At 44.1% G+C, this 21,040-nt stretch overlaps 1 protein-coding gene across 6 annotated transcripts in view; it reads left to right on the top strand.

The window, feature by feature from the left end:
* The window catches only part of IL6ST (interleukin 6 cytokine family signal transducer), a 477,893-nt gene extending 460,776 nt beyond the window's left edge, over positions 1–17,117 (top strand). For 2 of the 6 annotated variants that reach the window (XM_069222292.1, XM_069222246.1), the window contains 2 exons: positions 9,399–9,480; positions 15,870–16,959. In XM_069222292.1, the coding sequence (XP_069078393.1) occupies positions 9,399–9,480; positions 15,870–16,565 (778 nt within the window). In that variant the 3' untranslated portion in view covers positions 16,566–16,959. Of the gene's footprint in view, positions 1–9,398; positions 9,481–15,869 lie in introns of all 6 variants that reach the window. The other 4 variants (XM_069222274.1, XM_069222255.1, XM_069222264.1 and 1 more) reach the window with 3 other exon arrangements.
* The last annotated feature ends 3,923 nt before the right edge of the window (positions 17,118–21,040 follow it).

The raw sequence follows: 21,040 nt of genomic DNA, 5'->3' as shown, positions 1-21,040 counted from the left end.
ATATATATGTGTGTGTGTGTGTGTATGTATATATATATGTATATGTGTGTATATATATATATATATATATATGTGTGTGTGTGTGTGTATATGTGTGTATATATATATATATATATATATATATATATATATATATATATACACATATACACACACACACACGTGTGTGTGTGTGTGTGTGTTGGAAATTGCCCTTTTTGCAGGGTTATCCCCAAACTGTTTTCCTTCTTCCTCCTATTTGTTCAGGTCTGTTTTTGCTGGTTTATTCTCTCTGTGCACCTTACCACTGCTAATCCGTGCTAAAGTGCAAGTGCGTCCTATAGAAATTGTACTGTTGATTGGTTTATCCATGATTGGCATATTTGATTTACTGGTAGGTCCCTAGTAAAGTGCACTAGAGGTGCCCAGGGCCTGTAAATCAAATGCTACTAGTGATCCTGCAGCACAGCACTGGTTGTGCCACCCACATTAGTAGCCCTGTAACCATGGCTCATACCTGCCACTGCAGTGTGTCTGTGTGTTCAGTTTTAAACTTCCAATTCGACTTGGCAAGTGTACCCACTTGCCAGGCCTAAACATTCCCTTTTACTACATGTCAGACACCCCTAAGGTAGGCCCTAGGTAGCCCCCGGGGCAGGGTGCAGTGTGTTTAATGTAGGACATATACTAGTGTGTTTTATATGTCCTAACTGTGAAATACTGCCAAATTCGTTTTTCACTGTGCAAGGCCTCTCTCTCTCATAGGTTAACATGGGGGTTGCCTTTAAATATCCCTAAAGCGCAGATTCTCCTTGAGAGCAGATAAAAATGTGGAATTTAGGGTCTCTGAACTCACAATGTAAAATACATCTTTTATTGAAGTTGGGCTGTTCATACCTCTTCTCTAGGCAATGACACAAAAGGGGGCGGGGGTGTAGCCTGCATATCCTGAGGAGCCATCTGAGCTAGAGGGGAGGGAGGAGTGGTCGTTCACACCTGAAAGGACTGTGCCTGCCCTCACACAGTGCAGTCTCCAACCCCCTGGTGTGTGTCTGGGGCCTGGCCTGGACAGGGAAGGATCTTGCAAACACTTGAGACTTTGCTTTGAAGTTTGCCAACTTCAAAGGAAGAATGGGGTATAAGAAGAAGACCAAAGATCCCAGACTCTTAGAATCTTTCTGGAATCAAGAGGAACCTCTGCCCAGGAGAAGAGCTGTGTTGCTTTGCTGGACTGGCCTGCAGTTGCTGCTTCTGTCTGACAAGAGTGCAAGGGGTGAACTTTGCTGTGTGTCCTGCTTGAGAAAGTTCTCCAAGGGCTTGGAGTAGAGCTTGCCTCCTGTTGGAAGTCTCAGGGACTCTAAAAACGTCAGTTTCCTCAACCTGCAGCACTGGGAACTGTGTTTTGTGTAATGTTCAAGAGGAGAAACCACTGCAGCACCGCCAATGAAGCCACTGGCCGCACCGTGACCTGCCGATGCCGCACTGAGTTGCATTGCCCCGCTTCGCACCGCAACCCTGGTCTCACCGACGCCGTCATCGTATACTTCACCAAGCTGCTGCTCCCACCGCGACCTGTGGGCTCTGCACTCCGGCATTGCCTGCTCACATCGCAGCCTGGGCCTCCCCGACGCCACTGCCCCTGCTGATACCGGCGCCGCTGCCTGCACCGTGGCCTGTGGACATTGCGCATGAGAAGCAAGAAAGCACCGACCCGTCCTGCACCGGTCCACCGACGCCAGCACCATCGACTCCAGTGTCATCACCAGGCATCTCTGCCTGCACTGTGGCCTGTGGACACCTCTCGTGAGAGTAACGACGCACCGTCCGGTACTGCTGGCTTGGGCCTACCGACGATAACACTTACGCAATGACGATGCCTCTGCCTGCACCGTGACCTGTGGACACCACACGTTGCACCTCCCCGCTGCACACCGCAGCCCTGGTCTCACCAACACTGCTGGATGCCGTCACCGAGCCGCTGCCTGTACCGTGACCTGTGGGCACTGCACGTCGCATCGTCCAGCTTCGCACCGCAGCCCCGATGCAATCCACGCCAGTGCTCCTGACTTTATCAGCCCGGAGTTCGATCTGCAATGTGTGTGACTTAAAGGGCCCGACGACTCCTGCACCGACTCTGGAACCAACACTGCAACATTAGCGACGCTGCTCTCCGGAGCTCACCGCGAGGATCTTGACACCCTACAAATCCACGGTACTGTTTACGGGTCTTCCTGACACTGTAGCTGGCACGCGACGCCGCGGCCAGCCTGAACTGTTGGTTTTGTTGATTACTATGCTGTGATAGCCCCAGGTGGAGCTATTGACTTCAAGGAACTGTATTTTTGAGTAAATCTTGCAGAATTCATATTTTTATTACTGCATGTTGGATTTTTATCGTAGTTGGTCTTGTTTTAAATAGATAAATATTGACTTTTTTTTTTTTTTTTAACTGGTGTGGTGTCCTTTTGTAGTGTTTTCACTGTGTTACTGTGTGTTATGTTCAAATGCTTTATACATTGCTTCTGAGATAAGCCTGACTGCTCGTGCCAAGCTACGAAGGGGTTGAGCAGGGGTTACCTGAGCAGGTGTCTCTCTTTTCCTGACTAGAGTAAGGGTCCCTACTTGGCCAGGGTGCAAACCGACTGCCAGCTAGAGACCCCATTTCTAACAGTGTATATGTGTATATATTCTAGAGTTTCCATGTGTGGTAAAGGCATATGCGTGGTAAAAGTTTGTGTGGTTAAAAATGCATTGTAAAGGCACTGTGTGCTAATTACCACATTGTAAAGGCTGTTTCTTGGTTGCTGTCATCATGCACAAGATAATTTCAGACAGAACTGTAGAGAGGCAGCCTAAACGTACCCTCAAGAGACATGATTCCAAGTTGCTGTATGCCCATAGTGTGTACCTACATCCCCCTGTGAATGAGAAGCTTGTACATGGGCGTCAGTTAGGGGTCTCCAGAGGACGCAGATGCTACCTCTGGCTTTCCTCTTGCGACCTCTGGAACTTCTTCTGCGACCCCTGGTTTCAGAGATGGCAAAATGTCTGACATGAACACAGTGGCTGCCCTTCCATATAGAAATCGGTAGGGGCTCCACTCTCTTTGTTTTCCCCCATTTTTTTATTACACTAAAAGTGAGTACTATTTTACTATTCCCCACTAGTGTAATAAAAATGGAGTACGATTAGCTGTCCCTGGTAGCTGAGGTAAGTAAGTGAGTCTTCCCTGTGCTCTTCACACCTCTAGGGGCTGACTTCACATCAAAAAGAGTTATAACAAAACATCCTTGTGCAAGTTGACACCTTTAATACAGCTTGCCAAAAGCACACTTCCTTCTTAGTGGCTACCGCACAAATTTGTTTGTGTTCCAGTCCTAGTCCTCTAGTGTCCTACCAGCAGAGAATACCCTAAATGTCTGACCATGATGGTCATGCTGTGAATATTTACCTCAGAAGACTGCATCCCCCAGCAAAGCCCCACTGATAGAAACACATCCTAACTGAAATCATAAAGTTATTGTGGACTGGGATATGGTGTTGTTTAAATGGTTGGTTCCTGGAAGATTATCCTGGGCTATGGGGATGATCTATTACACCTGAACCTTCTCACAGCGTCACTGCATAAACCTCTGTCTAGACTCCACCTCAGAAGTCAACCCTGGTGCGTTCCCCACCACTCCACCAGATAGGGAATCCAAAAGAAGACTGGACACCTTTGGCAAGAGGATGTTCTTTTCTTCCAGCCTATCACAGTAGTCTCTATATAAGCCGCTGTATGGACAGTTAAGGCTCAACACTCACAAACGTGACTACTTCAGGATGCATCAGTATGCATCTAATATTCTTCTTGACACCAACAATACCACATAGCAAAATATAAGCTGCATTTACTGAGGTGTACTTTACCAGGCACATTCAGAACCTTGGACAAACATTCAGAGCACAGGGTTCTCCTAGTAGGGACTTCATGCAGAATTGTTACACCGATTTTCTTGAAAATTATAGTTCGGTCTACATTGTTACCCTTTTGTAAATAAATACTATTCCACTCAAAAAGTGATTGGACCTCAAATTTGGCAGATTGTTTTTGGTAACTGTTTCTGAGTGTCTAAACCCTCAACACTGTCCAGTATTAAACCTTGCACTCCCCCCCCTTGATCAAATAAATGACCATGGCATTCAGTGAACTGCACAGTAGAACCCATGTACTGGAATCTAGAAAGATCATGATTTCTCTAGGATATGAAAACTGGTTATGGTTGCCTCAATATGCCAGTTTTTGCTAGGTGAGCTAGTCTGTGATGTATATTCATTTTACAGAATCTATAATTTTGCATATGTAGTGTCAAGATGCTTGAGTTGGATGCAGAATGTACCAGTCTGTGAATGTTTTCAGAATGGGTAAAACGTGTCCAAGAAGAAGTATCTGATAAAGACTTCTAGCTGCAGATTCCTTAGCTTAGAATTATCCTCGGGCATCAGACTAGATCTGGAATGTTTTTGAGCAGTACTTCTGCATGCCAGTAGGTTGTGGTGTTTTGCCCTGTGTAGTCAGCATCATCTGCTTTAGAAGTGACATTTGCTGTGCCTATATAGGTGTGCTGACATCAGTTCTTCTCTTTCTGTGCCAGTCAGCGCAGATCTGGTGAGAGCTGCCTCCAGTCGTTTTTTGACTTACTGTAGTCTGTTTTGTCCAAGGTTTATTTTTTTTTTTTTATTTTTTTTTTTTTTGGACTCTTGCCTCCTGAAAGGGATGTTCCCTAAATAAAAAAACATGACTGGTTTCAAACCCTGTAGTGCCATTCACAGGCAGACGTTCGTGACAGACACACACCTGGTTTGCCTGTGGTGCATGGAGCAGGATCATGACTCCCAAGACCTGTGAGGACTGGTGCGCCATGCACCCGAAGGAGTTGCTGGAGTAAATTTGAAGCTCCTCATTACCCGACGTTAAGTGACCCTCACAGCAATCCAGATCGTGGTCATGTGGAAGGTCCAGGGACAGCTTGCTGAGCCACTTTCGACGTTCATCATCACAGGCTTCATCATGTAAGTTCCACAGAAAGAAGCTGAAATGCTCTGTCTTCACTGCACCGATCCAAGTCTTCGGCGAGGCGCGCGAAGGACGACACAAATCGAGATGCTACTCACATGCGGTCACCACAAACTCTGTACCTGGGGCCGCTCCACACCTCCCAGTGTTTCACAGAGCAACCCCTTCCAACTCAAGGACTATTATGAGGCCATGCACTTCATATTTGGGCTGCCTGACCCCCTCAAGCTTCAGGGGTGCATTAACATAGGTTTGTTGAAGTACTCTGTGAGGGGTGGGAGTAAAGCTCTCAAGGGGAGATATACACACAATCTTATTAAAAACAGAATACATCTGGCAATATTTTTTTAGATATGCACACAAAATTATTAAAAAATAGAACACATTAGCGGAGTTTTTTTTTGGATCTGAAGGCAACCTTGCTTGTAAGCAAAACAGCATACGCCGGCTGTTGGGGCAAATTTGTGTCATGGTGTGTCTCCAAGAATGTTAACAACCACCCCAACGCACTCTCCCCCACCCCTCCCCACCCTTCTTTCTGCATCATTATCCCATGTTTTGTTGTTTATTCTTTCCCTGTACCAGCAAGGCTTTACTCTGGGGACTATTAAAAGCTACCTGTGAGCCATTGTGGCTTTCTTGTTGTTGCTGGAACAACTTTTTTGTTCAAGTCACCTGTTGTGGCTCGTTTTCTAAAGGGACTCCAACATCTGTTCCCTCCATTACCATTCATCCTGACCCAGTGTGACCTAAGTCTGGTCTTGGCGTTTCTGATGTGTACACCTTTCAAGCCTCTTCGCAACTGTCCACTTTGTTTACTCACCATCAAAATGGCTTTTCTGTTGTCCATAACATCGGCTAGGAGGGTCAGTGAACTGCAAACTGGTTCCGTGCAGCCTCCCTACACAACATTCTACCCAGACAAACTGGTTCCAAGAACCTGTGCCTATTTTCTCCCAAAAGTGGTGACACTCTTACATATGGGCCACCATTTCACCATACCTACCTTCTTTGTCCCTCTCACCCTTCCAAACAAGAGGAGAGACTCCACCACCTCTTGAACCAAAAAAGTTAATTGTTCTATATTGCTCCTACCAGAGAGTTCCGGGTGGATGATCAACCTTTCGTTTGGTATTTTAGGGCAAAGAAAAGAAAGGCTGTGCACAAATAGACCATTTCAGGATGGATAGTGTTCTGGAATAAAATCTGCTATACACTGGCCAAGAAGCAACCTCCGGAGGGCTTGCGCACTCATTTCACCAGAGCCAAGGTTGCGACTACCGCATTAGCTCGTGGAGTTCCAGTCCTGGATGGGCACTGTGTTTGGTCCCCACGGGCTTGCTGGTCTAAATCTGTTCGCAGACCCACCTCCCCAGAGGTACTGCTTGAGTATCTATTCTAAAGTAGGAATATATGGCGAGAAGTCTCTCTCAGATGAACTTTGGTAATACCTTTTCTGGTAGAGACTCTATTTAGCCACAGATTGCTTACAGACCCTCCCAGACTCCCCGCTCTGAGAACCGATTTGTCCACAGAGGCTACCCTTATGAGATCATGTGAAGGGACCCTCTCCTTACTTGGTAGCCTTCACAATACCTTCCTGCTCTCATCCAATGCGTCCCGCGATCCAGAAAACTTGAAAGGTAAAAGGACAAGGCATTAGAGATAAGGCAGCAGGGAAAAGCGGCACCACAAACAGTGACAATAGACTTGGCCTTTCAGGGATAGCAAGGTGGTGCCAAGCACTTGAAAAAGAAAGCGCACTGGCCGATCGGGGAAACCCAGCCTTCTGGGCCACATTCTTGAAATCCGCACAACACCGAGATGAGTACACAGCACGGAGAGGTGGAGGAAGAGAGCAGTCTGGACCGCAGCCTGGGTGAGAGTGCAGAGGAGATTGGAGCCGATGAGGAGGTTGCAGAGACCTGGTGCGAAGACTGGTGGACACTGCCAGTTTGAACCTAGCAGCCTGCCACAACTCAGGAGACTTGTGGCTAGCGTGGTGTGTGGAGGGGGGCTACAACTGGCTTGTACCCAGGGGAGTGGGTGGAAGCCAGCAGGAAATCCAGAAGAGTGCAGGAAAAGAGAGACGTTTGTGTTTTATTTTTTCTTCATCCTTATCCGTCACTGATTGTATGGTTGATTGTGAGAAATGGGGGATGGAAACTGAGAAATAGGCGCCACAGAAAGGCAAAGGTGTTGTGGTGACGATGACACTATAACTTTGAGAACCCAGTACTTACTGCATCCTACGTACTCCTTTGTTTGTGACCACTGGCAGTGACATCCCATGTGTGGTCCTGCAAGAGAAGAGAAGAAAAGAAAGAGAATGCTAACACACCTGTCAAGAAAAAGAGAAAACACTATACTCCAGACCGCTAGGGCACTTTGTGGACAAAACATTGCACATCCCTCCCACAGCTCCTTGCTGCTGCACACTACTGCATCGGCAACCTTCATGGCTCTGCACTTCTAGGGTGTAAATGTCACAAAATTAACTGATGTTACCTTGCTATGATGGCATCTATATAGGCACCGCACACATTACATCTGGCATGGACGATATGGAGCTAAACAGTGCCACCTACCGGTGCACAGAGACACTGCTCGAAAAGTTATCGGATAGAGTCTGATGCCTAGGAATAATTCTAAGGTAAGGAATCTGAGGCTACAAGTCTCTATCTAATGCTTCTTCTGTGACATATTTTGCCCATTCTGTCAAAATTTACTGATTCTGATAAATTCTGCATCCAACTCAACTACTTATACATTACATATGCACAACTCTAGACCCTCGCAAACTAATGCACACGTACAGAAATGCTTTTTGGAGTGCACTTTGAATAAAATAATCTAGAGTTAGTACTACACCTAACTAGCTAACATTAAGTCTTCTACTTTGGTGGAAGGTTGGTTCATTTAAGAGAAAGGCAGTGGCTGTTACACAAGGTCAGAAACAATGTGTTGAAATATATTTAAGAGTTCACGTTATGGCAGGTGAGATCTTTGCTTGCTGGCTGTTCTCACTTCACCATCTTTGGGTTTCTTGCTGTGCTTCATTTTTTGTATATGAAGTAGTCAACCTGGAACCCTCAGATTTGGACTCTGCTACACACTTTTAAACATTTGTCTTGTCAGTTGGTTATGATGCATTCTGCTATATGTGCTAATTAGCACTTTCATGGTGCTCTCTGGAATAGCACATATGCCTTTTTAAATTCATTCTCAGATGCATGATCTTGAAGCTATTTGGAAAGAGGAGGATGGGAAAAAGTTAGACAGATCTCCCAGCCTATGACCCAGGACATCAGAGCTTTCCTTCTGGTTAGACAGACCTTAGAGGCTCAGACACCAGTTACCATTTCTTATTTAATCAAAACATTGATTTTTCCTGCTTACTAAATATTCTCAACTATTTTAGAGATTTAAAATCATTGTTTGAAATTTGCTGAATATAAGCATTATGGCTTAGGCGATCAAGGGATAGGTATGAACTTGAAGCTGTCTTATACTTTGTGAAACCATTGGATGTCTACAAATTGAAGCTCTAAAAGAGTTGGAACAGAGAAAGACGCCTGTTATCCTCTTTAGAATATCGAGACTGCCAGACCTGCAAGTTTCACATCACAAGGAGTAATGATATATGAATTCTTGGAGAGAATTTTTTTTTACGAAAATGGCCTTTAGTGCATGAAATGGAGGACCAGTACTGAAACAAAGCATGTTGTTGCCAGTATTGTAAACGTGGAATGTTTTTGTGATGAAATAATAGTATTCGAAATCCTATTGAAATGTGAAAATATGCTGAACCATTTCCAGTGGTTCAATGATTGTTAATCAAACCCAACACGTATGACTGAGTTGAATTAATGTTTATCTCCAGTGCTAGAAATGTTTGACATTGCAGATACAGAAGGATATTGTTGTTGTTCCAGATCCTTCCTCTTGTTTACAGAGAGAAAATAATGCATTTGTTTTGCTGCAAAAATAATGTATATTGAGATTTGTTTTTGTTATCCGGGCTCTCAGATTTGATTATAGTTTAAGGAAGTCACCCATTACAGGGGAATCCATGGTCAGAAACAGGGTTTTCGTTCTTTTCACCCTCTGTTGATTCAAAGTTTTTCTCTTACTGTCAGTTTTTGGGAATCATTTGAAATATATAGAATGTGTTGAATTGCTACTGCCTGTATAAATCACCCTCTTACCACATCTGAGTTCGAAAAACATTGAAATCAGATTTTTGCATTATTAAATCAAATCAATTATGCAGCTAAATTTCATTAAATAGTTTTACAATTAGAAAATAATGGTCCTTTGCTCAGCTCTAGACTTTTTGACATTGATTTTTTTTTTCTTACAGGATAAAAAAGTATATTTGGCCAAATATACCTGATCCTTCAAAAAGCACAATAGTAAAGTTGTCGCCTCATATTCCAACTCGGGTATGCCATTTTTCAGTTTCTTTTACTAAGTTGTTTACATACAGTCTTTCATCTAAATATCTATTATTCTAATGTGTATCCTTCACCCACATTCTTTTTTCCTGTGCACAGTCTCCATAACAAAGTAAATCTGTTCTCTTAGACTAAGCCTTTTTCTGATCTTGAACTTATATCCAGGATTAATAATTAACTGTTTAGCCCTTGCCAACAGAGAACCATTCAGCACCTTCTACACAATATAGAGAACACCTTGCCAAAGGTAAACTTCATTGCTGAAGTTAAACAGAACAGATGTTCTACTTTCCTTGGCACAGCCATCGCTTAAGTTGTAATCCCGACCAAGTGCACCTGTGCCATTCTAGTCCCTAAAAGAAACCAATTACTTTCTATATTGTTGATAGGAAGCCCTCCTAGATGACATTGCAGAGCTGTCTTCAATGCCATTTAGGAAACAATCTGTTTAGCTCTAGTATAGAATCATCTCTTTGGAAATTTTATCCCATTCACCTAAAGAATGATTTATCTCCATGTGAAGTCCCCTGTCTTTTGCCAGACTTTAAATTATGTTCAAGTAGGATTTCCCTCTGACAGTTTTTTGTCCACTGGCTTCAGGTTTCCATAAGTGGGTTCATGTTATCATCTTATCAGAGTGCCACACATATTGACTTTTAAGTTACATAATCTCCTCCTGGCTTGGTCTGCAACTTCATGAGTCTTATGGAGATCACACTGTAAGATGTAACAATTTTGTACCCCCATTTTGGCTTTTCTCAGTGATAGTTTTTAGTTGTATACAGAGCTTCCATTTCTATCGCCAAACGTGTCCAGTAAGTGCAAAAAGTGGCTTCTCATATTTTGACATTTTAATTCTTTTAAGTTTGTGACAGACATCGTTTGTGTTCTTCACCTGTTGCCTTTGTAATACTTACTTAGCCTCAAGATGGCAGTGATGGTTCAAAACATCACCTATACAGACTGGGCATTAAATACTTCAGAACCCCCAATGACTGAAACTCATACTGTGTGGTCCTCTAAATCAACATCATTTTTGTCATTGAGAGATCAGCTTTTATCATCCTTTCTCAATTCTCATTTCTGTGATCAGTTTCCTTTCTGTTTTTAATTTTGTGTGTTTTGTAAATTTATGCTTGATGGCATGTGTATCTGTAGACAAACATCTCCTGCATACTTCTGCCATCTAGTGTTGGGTCTGGAAGGTTGCAAGTTGTTTTGCTTTCAAAAGTCTTTCAAATAGCGAGGTATAGTGACTCCTCTTGCTGGTAATGTCCATGGACCTCTACTCCATTGTTAGATTGCTTTCTTCCACCATTGGGTCCTGTTGTGTTTTCACCGAGCTCCAGGTCGAGACAGTCTTTTAGGCCTCCTCTGTTCTGGAAACTTCCCATACCATCAGTATGGTCTTTCAAGCATTTATTCCCCATCTTCTGTGTTCCGAGACCAAAAAAAAGAACTATCCTTCGGATCGACACGCTTCGATAGAGACCCTTCAGCCCGCCATTTTCTCGATTCCAACTTCACCACAATGAAAGCCTGATGGAACGTACTCCTTACTGTTTCTGTCCTAAGTGCCAAGCAGATTTCCCGTGGGCCGACCACCACCAGGTCTGCAACCTCTGCTTGTCACTGGAACATAAGAGAGGAGGACTGCTAACCCGGTCAGTCTTCCTGGATCGAAAAAGGCCCTCCGAGATCGGAGAATCCATTGTTGTGAAAAGCAGTGGCAAGAAATCGAGGACACACTGGATATATTCGGACTCCAAGACACCATGTCCGAAAAAAGAGAAGGAGCTTCAAGAGGCCTCAGCTGCTGAGGAAGAGGTCTTCTCCGTCAAGCTTTCGGACTCTGAGGTGGACACAATCCTCGAAATGCAACAACTTCCTCCAGCTCAATCAACTGTTAGTAAAAGTCCCGCTGCTCACTCCAAAAAGTCCTCTACCAGAGAAGCGAAGGCCGTCGGGCCTCCACTGCCTTCAGGCCATGGCAGGCCTCAAATCCCATTTGGATGCTGCGCCATCGACTTCGGCTCTGAAAAGTAAGCATAAGCCTTCCCCTTCGATACCGAGCTGTACATAATCAGCCTCAGCACCAAAATCTTCTGCATCCCACTTGATAGAGGCCACTTAGGCACCAAAAAGATTACTGGCCACTTCGGCACAAGAAGTCAAGAGAGCCTCAGTGCCGAAAGGACTACAAATATCTACAGCCTCTGAGCTGACAACTTCCCTCAAGCCTATCCTCCACAAAATGAAGCAACAACTCCATTCCAGACAATCTCAGCTTCATATTCAGCCCCAAACGGGACGTGTCTTGGTCAAAGCTGTCATTACCCCATCATCTAAATGGCAGCTTACTTTTGAAGAGGCTCTTGACACACCAGCACCTCCTGCCAAGCACAAGAGAGTAGATAGAGACTTGGATGATATTCACTCACCTCTGCCTACATCATCACCACCACCAGACCCTTAACCTCGTCCCTCTCCAGGGGATTCTCTTGACAATACACCACAGGGCTCACCTCACTCATATCCGGACACTCAAGAGACGAGGGACGATAATGTGCATTTTCCCTTGCTTTCAGTATGATGTTGACCCATATGTAGACACTGACCCTGAGGTCTAGCCACCTAGACCATCCCCACCTGCTGAATACTACTTCCTTCCAGGAACCTATTGTGAGGGCAGCCATGTACCATCAGATGCCCCTACATAAAGAACCAATTGAGCATGATTTTCTTTTTGAAACCCTCACAACATCTCACTAAGCCACTCAATGTCTTCCCATGCTTAAAGGCAAGATGAGTCATGCGGAATGTATGATCACTCCACGTGTGTTTGGGGGGGGGGGGGTATAAGGCTTCGCCCTCTGATCCAGTCTTCATCAAAGGTCTATACCCGCAGATTCACTGGTTGTCTCTAATGCCAGAAAAAAGGGCCAACTCTCAAGCAGCCCATGATGCTCTGCCTCCTGACAAAGAGAGCAAGCTTATTAACGCCTCTGACAAGCGTGTTGCCTCCCAGTCAGCCAACCATTGGTGTATCGCTAATACACAAGGGCTGCTAGCTAGGTATGATGGTGCCCATTGGGACGAAATGGAGCCGCTTCTCCCAGTACCTCCCTGAGAAGCATAAAAAAAGAGGACAAGAAGTGACAACTAATTTCTAATAATTCCATTTGCTGTGCCTTAGACTCTGCGACCACAGCCGCCAGAGGCATAAGCACTAATGTCCTCTTATGCTGGCATGCATGGTTACGCATTCCCTGGTTTAAACAAGAGGTGCAGCAAACAATATTAAACGTACCCATTGATCAAGAGCACCTTTTCGGTCCAAAAAAATTCATGTCTTTCCATACCAGGAGGACTGACTCTGCAAAGCCAGTATCCGCACAGTGTCTGCATCATACTTAGCATAAATTTGCTTCAGCAGCTAGGTTTCACAATCAATTTCTAAAAAAAAATCACACCTTGATCCGCTTCAAATATAACCCTATATAAGGGCCATTCTCGAGACAGTTGCGGCTAGCATACCCAAATGCAGCGAGGATATAACCTTTTCAGATGCAACTCTTTTTCGTCAGAGTCACAGTAAAATGTGTCATAAGGCTCCTATGAAGGATAGCCTCTTGCATTGCCATAGTGGCACAATCCTTTCTGCACATGCCCTGTTGCAGGAATGTCTTTCATGACAATGGTCTCAAGCTCAAGGTCAGCTAGATGATCTAGTGTTGGTAGACAGCCGCACCTATCGCTCCCTGCAGTGGTGAAAAAAAAACAATCTTCTGAAGGGGTGGCCTTCTCTAGACCCTGTTCCACAGATCATTTGGACAAAGCACTCCTCTTGGACGGGGGTTGGCCCTCACCTACAAGATCTCACATTGTAGGGTCTTTAGGATCACACACATCAAACTCTACACATCAACTATCTAGAGTTGCTAGCTGTTCAACTAGCACTCAAAGCGTTCATACTTCATCTTACCAACAAAGTAGTCCTTATATGCACAGACAACGTAACTACCATGTATTATGTGCAAAAACAGGGATGTTCACACACTCAAAAGATTTCTTTTCTCTGAGAGACAATTTGGCATTCGGCCATTTGCTATAAAAATTTTCTGTTAGCAGAACACCTACAAGACGCACACAATAATTTTGCTGATCTCCTCAGCAGGATGCAGCAACAAAACCACAAGTGGAAACTCTATCCTTGTGTCCTAACCCCTTACTTCCAAAGGTGGGGGTTTCCATTCATAGATCTATTTGCAACAAAAGAAAACACAAAATGCCCACACTTCGCCTCCAGGTTCCCACACACTCAGTTCAAGGACAATGTTCTATGGATGAAGTGGTCAGTGATATTAGCCTAAGCTTTTCCGCCTCTCCACTTTCTGTATTTGGTTCGGAAACTCAGGCAAACATCTCTTACGCAGATACTAGTGTCTCTCACATGGGCCAGACAGCGTGGTACACCATTGTACTAGAACTATCAGTGGTTCCTCATGACAAGTTTCCCCTCGACTGGAGCCTTTTTACTCAGAACCTTGGTCAAACCAGGCACCCAAAACCCAGGGAATTGAATCATGCAGTTTGGCTCCTGATGTCATAGAGTTTGGATATTTAAACCTACCTCACAAATGTGTGGATATTCTTAATCATGTGCATAAACTTACTACTAGAGCATGCTATGCAGCAAAGTGGAAACCTTTTGTGTGCTATTGCATGTCCAAACAATGGAACTCTTTCAAGGTGTCAGTGCAAAATATTCTTTTATATTTCCTTCATTTGCAGAAAGCAAACACTTCCATAAAGTTACACTTGGCAGCCATAGCTGCTTACCTTCAAAATAGACAACATTCTTCCCTTTTTAATATCCCAGTCATAAAACATTTATGGAAGGGCTTAAAAGAGTGATTCCACCAATGTTACCTCCGGTACCTCTTTGGAACTCTAATATTGTCCTCACTAGACTCATGGGCCCACACGTTCAACCTTTCCAATCATGTCCTTTACTGTTTCTATCTTGGAAAGTGGCTTTCTTAGTTGCAATCCTTTCCCTTAAACGTGTAAGTGAGCTCCATGCTTTCACCTTGCAAGACCTTTTTTTTCTCCCAAATACATAAGGATAGTCCTCCGCACCAATCCAAGGTTTTGCTGAAGATGGTATCTCTGTTTCATCTGAATCAAACTACTGAATTGAAAGTCTTTTTTCCACACCCTGATTCCTTTGGTGAAAGAGCCTTCCACACTTTAGATATGAAAAGAGCACTTGTGTTCTAGATTGCTAGAACTAAAACATTTAGAAAAACAAAATAACTTTGTATTGCCTTCTCTCCTCCACACAAGGCAATCCTATTATTAAATCCAGTATAGCAAGATGGATTGTCAAATGCATCCACAATTGTTAAGCTAAAGACCACTAACTATTCCTCCTACAACTCATTCCACTCGTAAAAAAAGTAGCATCTATGGCCTTTTTAGCTCCCATAGCTGACATAAGTAAAGCAGCTACATGAACTACACCACATACTTTTACTAAACATCAGTGCCACGTACACTTTTCTAAACACTAACACCCACAAAGGCACTGCTTTACAGTCTATGCAGAGCATGTGTATCTACAGCCACACATGCCATCAAACAGAAAATGTTACTTAACCAGTTAGCATCTGTTTGTGGCATGTAGTGCTGTAGATTCACATGCACCCAACCTGCCTCCCCGGACACCTGTGAACATTACATTTTTCTCTAGATATTCACATGCATGGTAATTTTATTCCCATCACCTTAACATTACACTTCATTCTCACCTCCCTGCGGGAAAACAATTTAACAATGGATTTGATGCCCATAGGCATTACCAGCAAGAGGAGTCACTGTACCTTGTGGCTCGAAACACTTTAAAAAAAAAAAAAAAAAAAACTTGCAACCTTCCGGACTGAACACTAGATTGAAGAAGTATGCAGAGCATGTGAATCTACAGCACTGCATGCACAAACAGATGCTTACTGGGTAAGTAACATTTTCCTCTTAGTTAAAAATATGCTATGTGTTATGCTGGAAAGTCTTAATATTCTTTCTTAACTAAATGCTAGATTTTTACAGAAATCTATTGTGTTAAATGTTATTTTGCTTTATATTTTTGTAATTTATAGCACGAATTGTTGGCTGCAATATTACTTTTTATATGTATTTATTTATCTCATGTCATTTTGGAGCCTTTAATCCAGTTTTCTTATGTATATTACAATAATGTAGTGCTCAACATCCCAGTGCCATTCTCGGCGTGTTTCTTTTGAGTTGTTCTTCAAGAAATGATTTAACAAATGGCAGTGTACTATTGCTTGAAATACTAATTGGTATTGTTTTGTTAGCAGCACAACTTCAACTCAAAGAATCAGACATATCCAGAAGAAAGCTTTACCGATGTCAGTGTGGTTGAAATTACAGCAGATGACAAAAAATCTTTTTCGGAGCAGGACATGAAACCATTGGACCTTCTGAAAAAGGAAATGAGTACCTCTGAAGGGCACAGCAGTGGCATAGGAGGCTCGTCGGGTATGTCATCTCCTCGGCAGAGTGTCTCTGACAGTGAAGATAGTGAATCTGCACAGACCACATCCAGCACTGTACAATATTCAACCGTCGTTCTCACTGGTTACCGAGACCAGAAGCCTGTTCTTCCTGCACACTCATTTTCAAGGTCAGAATCAACACAGCCATTGCTTGAGTCAGAAGAAAAACCAGATGACCAGCATGTTCCAGGAGGGAGCGATTATAAGCTTCAGAGTAGCCAGTATTTTAAACAAAGCTGTGGCCAAGATGAAAGGAGCGTAGAAGGGCCACAGGGGGAACAGTCCCAAGGACAGATGTCATTAAACAAAGATGCTCTTGGACATCAGAGAGTGTTGCCAGAGGAGGAGCTGCTTGAATGCCCCACAGGAAATGTTTCGCTTGCTGGCGGGGAAGTGGCGGGGGATAGTGAAACAATAGACTCCAGTTCAGCTGCATGCGAGACAAAATGTTACCTGCCACAGATTGTAAGAAAGGGTGGATACATGCCACAGTGAAGAAATGTGACAGACACACCAACTACTTGGATTGTTAGTTGTCCTTTTATTTCAACAGTTAAAGTTTTATTGTTCTACCCTTTAACTGGACAAATGTTACCTACAAGTATTTCAAGAAAATGGGAAAAGACCCCAGTCCTGAACCACAAAGTATATGACTGGAAGCACTACACAGACTGCCTTGCTTTACTTTGTGATACTTGATTGTTTTTATTGCATTTGTAACAACAGTAACTTTAATTGAACTAAAGATGTATTTATCCAAGTTTTTAAAATGGTAAGAAACATGGTTTGAACAGTGGGAGAAACTTTCTGATCTATAATTTCCGTTGGCCGACAGTTATAATTAAGTAGCATAAAAGGAACATTAAATGGTAATAATGCTATGTGGAAACTTAGTGATACGGTTATCTTATGACTAAGACACCGCTAAGCATCAACAAGGGAGTTTTAAGGGTGCTCAATGTTGTGCCACAGCTATCAAAGCCTAACATTTCAGGTATTGAATGTTTCTAACTTTAATAACAAACCCAAAGTTCTTTCTTTACTCAATCTTTGTCACATGTGAATAATTCTCCAGTGTATCTAGAAAAGATTTTCCTGGCATTCCTTAGCTGAATGTGCTGAGCCTCAAGGCATGCAAGGCTCTTCTAGAATTTAGCCTTCTGTACTGTCTACCATTGCTTAATTTACCTTATTATTATTTCTGAACCTGACACACATGGTCACATAATTAGTATTCAGGAAGAGATAGTCTATCAAATGCCCCATTGTGTTTAATTTCACAAAATGTGCCTTCCTGAATGATCAGCCAAAGAAATGATATATTTATACCTCCGTATGTTTTTCGGGTTGTGTACATTGTTAATGTAATATCCAGTTCGGTGGCATGTGTGCTGCAGATACACATGCTGTGCATAGTCTGGTGTTGGGTCGGAGTGTTACAAGTTGTTTTTCTTCGAAGAAGTCTTTTCGAGTCACGAGACCGAGGGACTCCTCCTACTTTGGTTCCATTGCGCATGGGCGTCGACTCCATATTAGATTGTTTTTTTTCCGCCATCGGGTTCGGACGTGTTCCTTTTCGCTCCGTGTTTCGGGTCGGAAAGTTAGTCAGAATCAACGGAAAATTCGTCGGTATTGTTTCGTTCGGTATCGGGTTAGATTAGAATCGACACCGAATCTTGAAGAGCTCCGGTAGCCCTTCGGGGTAATTTCGATCCCCAGTCGGGGCCTGGTCGGCCCGACCGCGTGCAAGATCGAGACTGATGGAACGGACCCCGTTCCGATTCTGTCCTAAATGCCACAGTAAATATCCCTATACAGACCAACATTTGGTCTGTAACTTGTGCCTGTCACCCGAGCACAAAGAAGAAACGTGTGAGGCCTGTCGAGCGTTTCGGTCAAGAAAAACGCTCCGAGACCGAAGAGCCAGAAGGTTGCAGATGGCGTCCACGCCGACAGGACAACAACGGTTCGAGGAAGAGGGAGAAGAAGAAACATTCTCCATCCACGAATCGGATTCCGAAGAATTCGACGTCGAAGAAACCGTGAGTAAGACATCGAAACAAGCATCACACAGAAAAACAGACAAAGCCCAGGGGACGCCACTGCCGACAGGCCATGGCTCAACCCATAAAGTAGGTGACCGTCCATCGGCACCGAAAAAGGGCGAGCTGGTGCCGAGAACGTCCGACTCAGGTCGAGACACAGGCACGCAGCAATCTCGGGACCGAGAAACAGCCGCAGAAACGGGTCGACACCGAGGCAGCGGCACCGAAGCTGCTCGGCACAGAGATAGCGGCACCGAAGGTGGTCGACGCCAAGAAAGTACGACACCGAAAAAGAGGAAACTCTCTTCGGAGCCGAAAACAACAAAAGACACGGTTTCGGTGCCAAAACGCCCAGCAACCGAACCGAAAGCCAGTTCCTACTCAGAGGAACAATCACTGTCCTCCCAACTTCAAAAACACAGATTTGAGGAGGAATTACAAACAACAGCTGTAGATCACACGCAAAAGCGGATCTTTATACAAAGTGGTACAAGAAAGTAACTCCACCACCCTCTCCACCACCGGCAACTCATATATCACCGGCACAGACTCCGTCACAATCACCAGCTCATACCACCATGAGCCAAGATGACCAGGACGCATGGGATCTCTATGATGCCCCAGTATCGGACAATAGCCCTGAGTCGTACCCCACTAAGCCCTCACCACCTGAGGACAGTACAGAGTATGCTCAGGTGGTAGCTAGGGCAGCAGAGTTTCATAACGTATCGCTACATTCAGAGCCTATCGAGGATGACTTCCTTTTTAACACCCTGTCCTCCACCCATAGCAATTATCAAAGCCTTCCTATGCTCCCGGGAATGCTAAGGCACGCTACGCAAATCTTTAAGGAGCCAGTTAAAAGCAGAGCAATAACCCCAAGGGTGGAGAAGAAATACAAGGCACCACCCACAGACCCTGCTTTTATTACATCACAACTGACACCAGATTCAGTTGTCGTAGGAGCAGCTCGTAAAAGAGCCAACTCGCACACATCAGGCGACGCACCACCTCCTGACAAGGAGAGCTGAAAGTTTGATGCAGCCGGGAAAAGGGTTGCAGTACAAGCTGCAAATCAGTGGCGCATCGCCAACTCGCAGGCACTCCTAGCGCGATATGACAGAGCCCATTGGGACGAGATGCAGCATCTCATCGAGCACCTCCCCAAAGAATTCCAACAACGGGCAAAACAAGTGGTTGAAGAGGGACAAAACATATCCAACAACCAAATCCGTTCTTCTATGGATGCAGCAGATACAGCTGCAAGAACTATAACTACTGCTGTAACGATAAGGAGGCACGCATGGCTGCGCACATCCGGCTTCAAACCTGAGATACAACAGGCAGTGCTCAATATGCTGTTCAATGAACAACAATTGTTTGGACCAGAAGTGGACACTGCAATTGAAAAATTAAAGAAAGACACTGACACAGCTAAAGCCATGGGCGCACTCTATTCCCCGCAGGGCAGAGGCACATTTGGCACATTCCGCAAAACTACTTTCAGAGGAGGGTTTCGAGGTCAAGCCACACAAGCCAGCACCTCACAAACAACACCGTCTACCTACCAGGGACAGTATCAAAGGGGAGGCTTTCGGGGCCAATACAGAGGGGGCCAATTCCCAAGAAACCGGGGGAAATTTCAAGGGCCCAAAACCCCTCAAAACAAGCAGTGACTCACAAGTCACTCAACCCCTTCACATAACACCAGTGGGGGGAAGACTAAGCCAGTTCTACAAATCTTGGGAGGAGATAACAACAGACACTTGGGTCTTAGCAATTATCCAACATGGTTATTGCATAGAATTTCTCCAACTCCCTCCAAACGTCCCACCGAAAACACACAAGATGTCCAAACAGCATATAGACCTTCTAGGACTAGAAGTTCAAGCATTACTGCAAAAAGACGCAATAGAATTAGTACCAAAAACACAAAAGAACACAGGAGTTTACTCACTGTACTTTCTAATACCGAAAAAGGACAAAAGTCTGAGACCAATATTAGATCTCAGAACACTAAACACCTACATCAAATCAGACCACTTTCACATGGTCACGTTACAAGACGTAATACCACTACTGAAACAGCAAGACTACATGACAACATTAGATCTAAAAGACGTGTATTTCCATATACCGATACATCCCTCGCACAGGAAATACCTAAGGTTCGTATTCGAAGGAATACATTACCAATTCAAAGTGTTGCCATTCGGAATAACGACAGCACCAAGAGTCTTTACAAAATGTCTAGCAGTAGTAGCTGCACATATCAGGAGGCAGCAAATACACGTGTTCCCGTACATAGACGATTGGTTAATCAAAACCAACTCGCTAACAAAGTGTTTACACCACACAGATTATGTTATACAAACCCTTTACAAACTGGGTTTCTCCATCAACTATGCAAAGTCACACCTTTTGCCGTGTCAAACACAGCAATACTTAGGAGCGACAATCAACACAACAAAAGGGATAGCCACTCCAAGTCCACAAAGGGTTCAAAATGTTCACAAGGTGATACAAGCTATGTATCCAACACAAAACATACACGCAAAGATGGTCTTAAAACTCCTAGGCATGATGTCCTCATGCATAGCCATTGTCCCAAACGCAAGATTGCACATGCGGCCCTTGCAACAGTGCCTAGCATCACAATGGTCACATGCACAGGGTCACCTTCTAGATCTGGTGTTGATAGACCGCCAAACATACATCTTGCTTCTATGGTGGAACAGTACAAATTTAAACAAAGGGCGGCCTTTCCAAGACCCAGTGCCACAATACGTGATAACAACAGATGCTTCCATGACAGGGTGGGGAGCACACCTCAATCAACACAGCATCCAAGGACAATGGGACGTACATCAAAGAAAGTTTCATATAAATCACCTAGAATTGTTAGCAGTATTTCTAGCGTTGAAG

This window comes from Pleurodeles waltl, chromosome 1_1 (genome assembly GCF_031143425.1).
Source record: "Pleurodeles waltl isolate 20211129_DDA chromosome 1_1, aPleWal1.hap1.20221129, whole genome shotgun sequence".
NCBI classification, from domain to species: domain Eukaryota; kingdom Metazoa; phylum Chordata; class Amphibia; order Caudata; family Salamandridae; genus Pleurodeles; species Pleurodeles waltl.
This window is presented reverse-complemented; position numbering and strand designations above follow the sequence as displayed.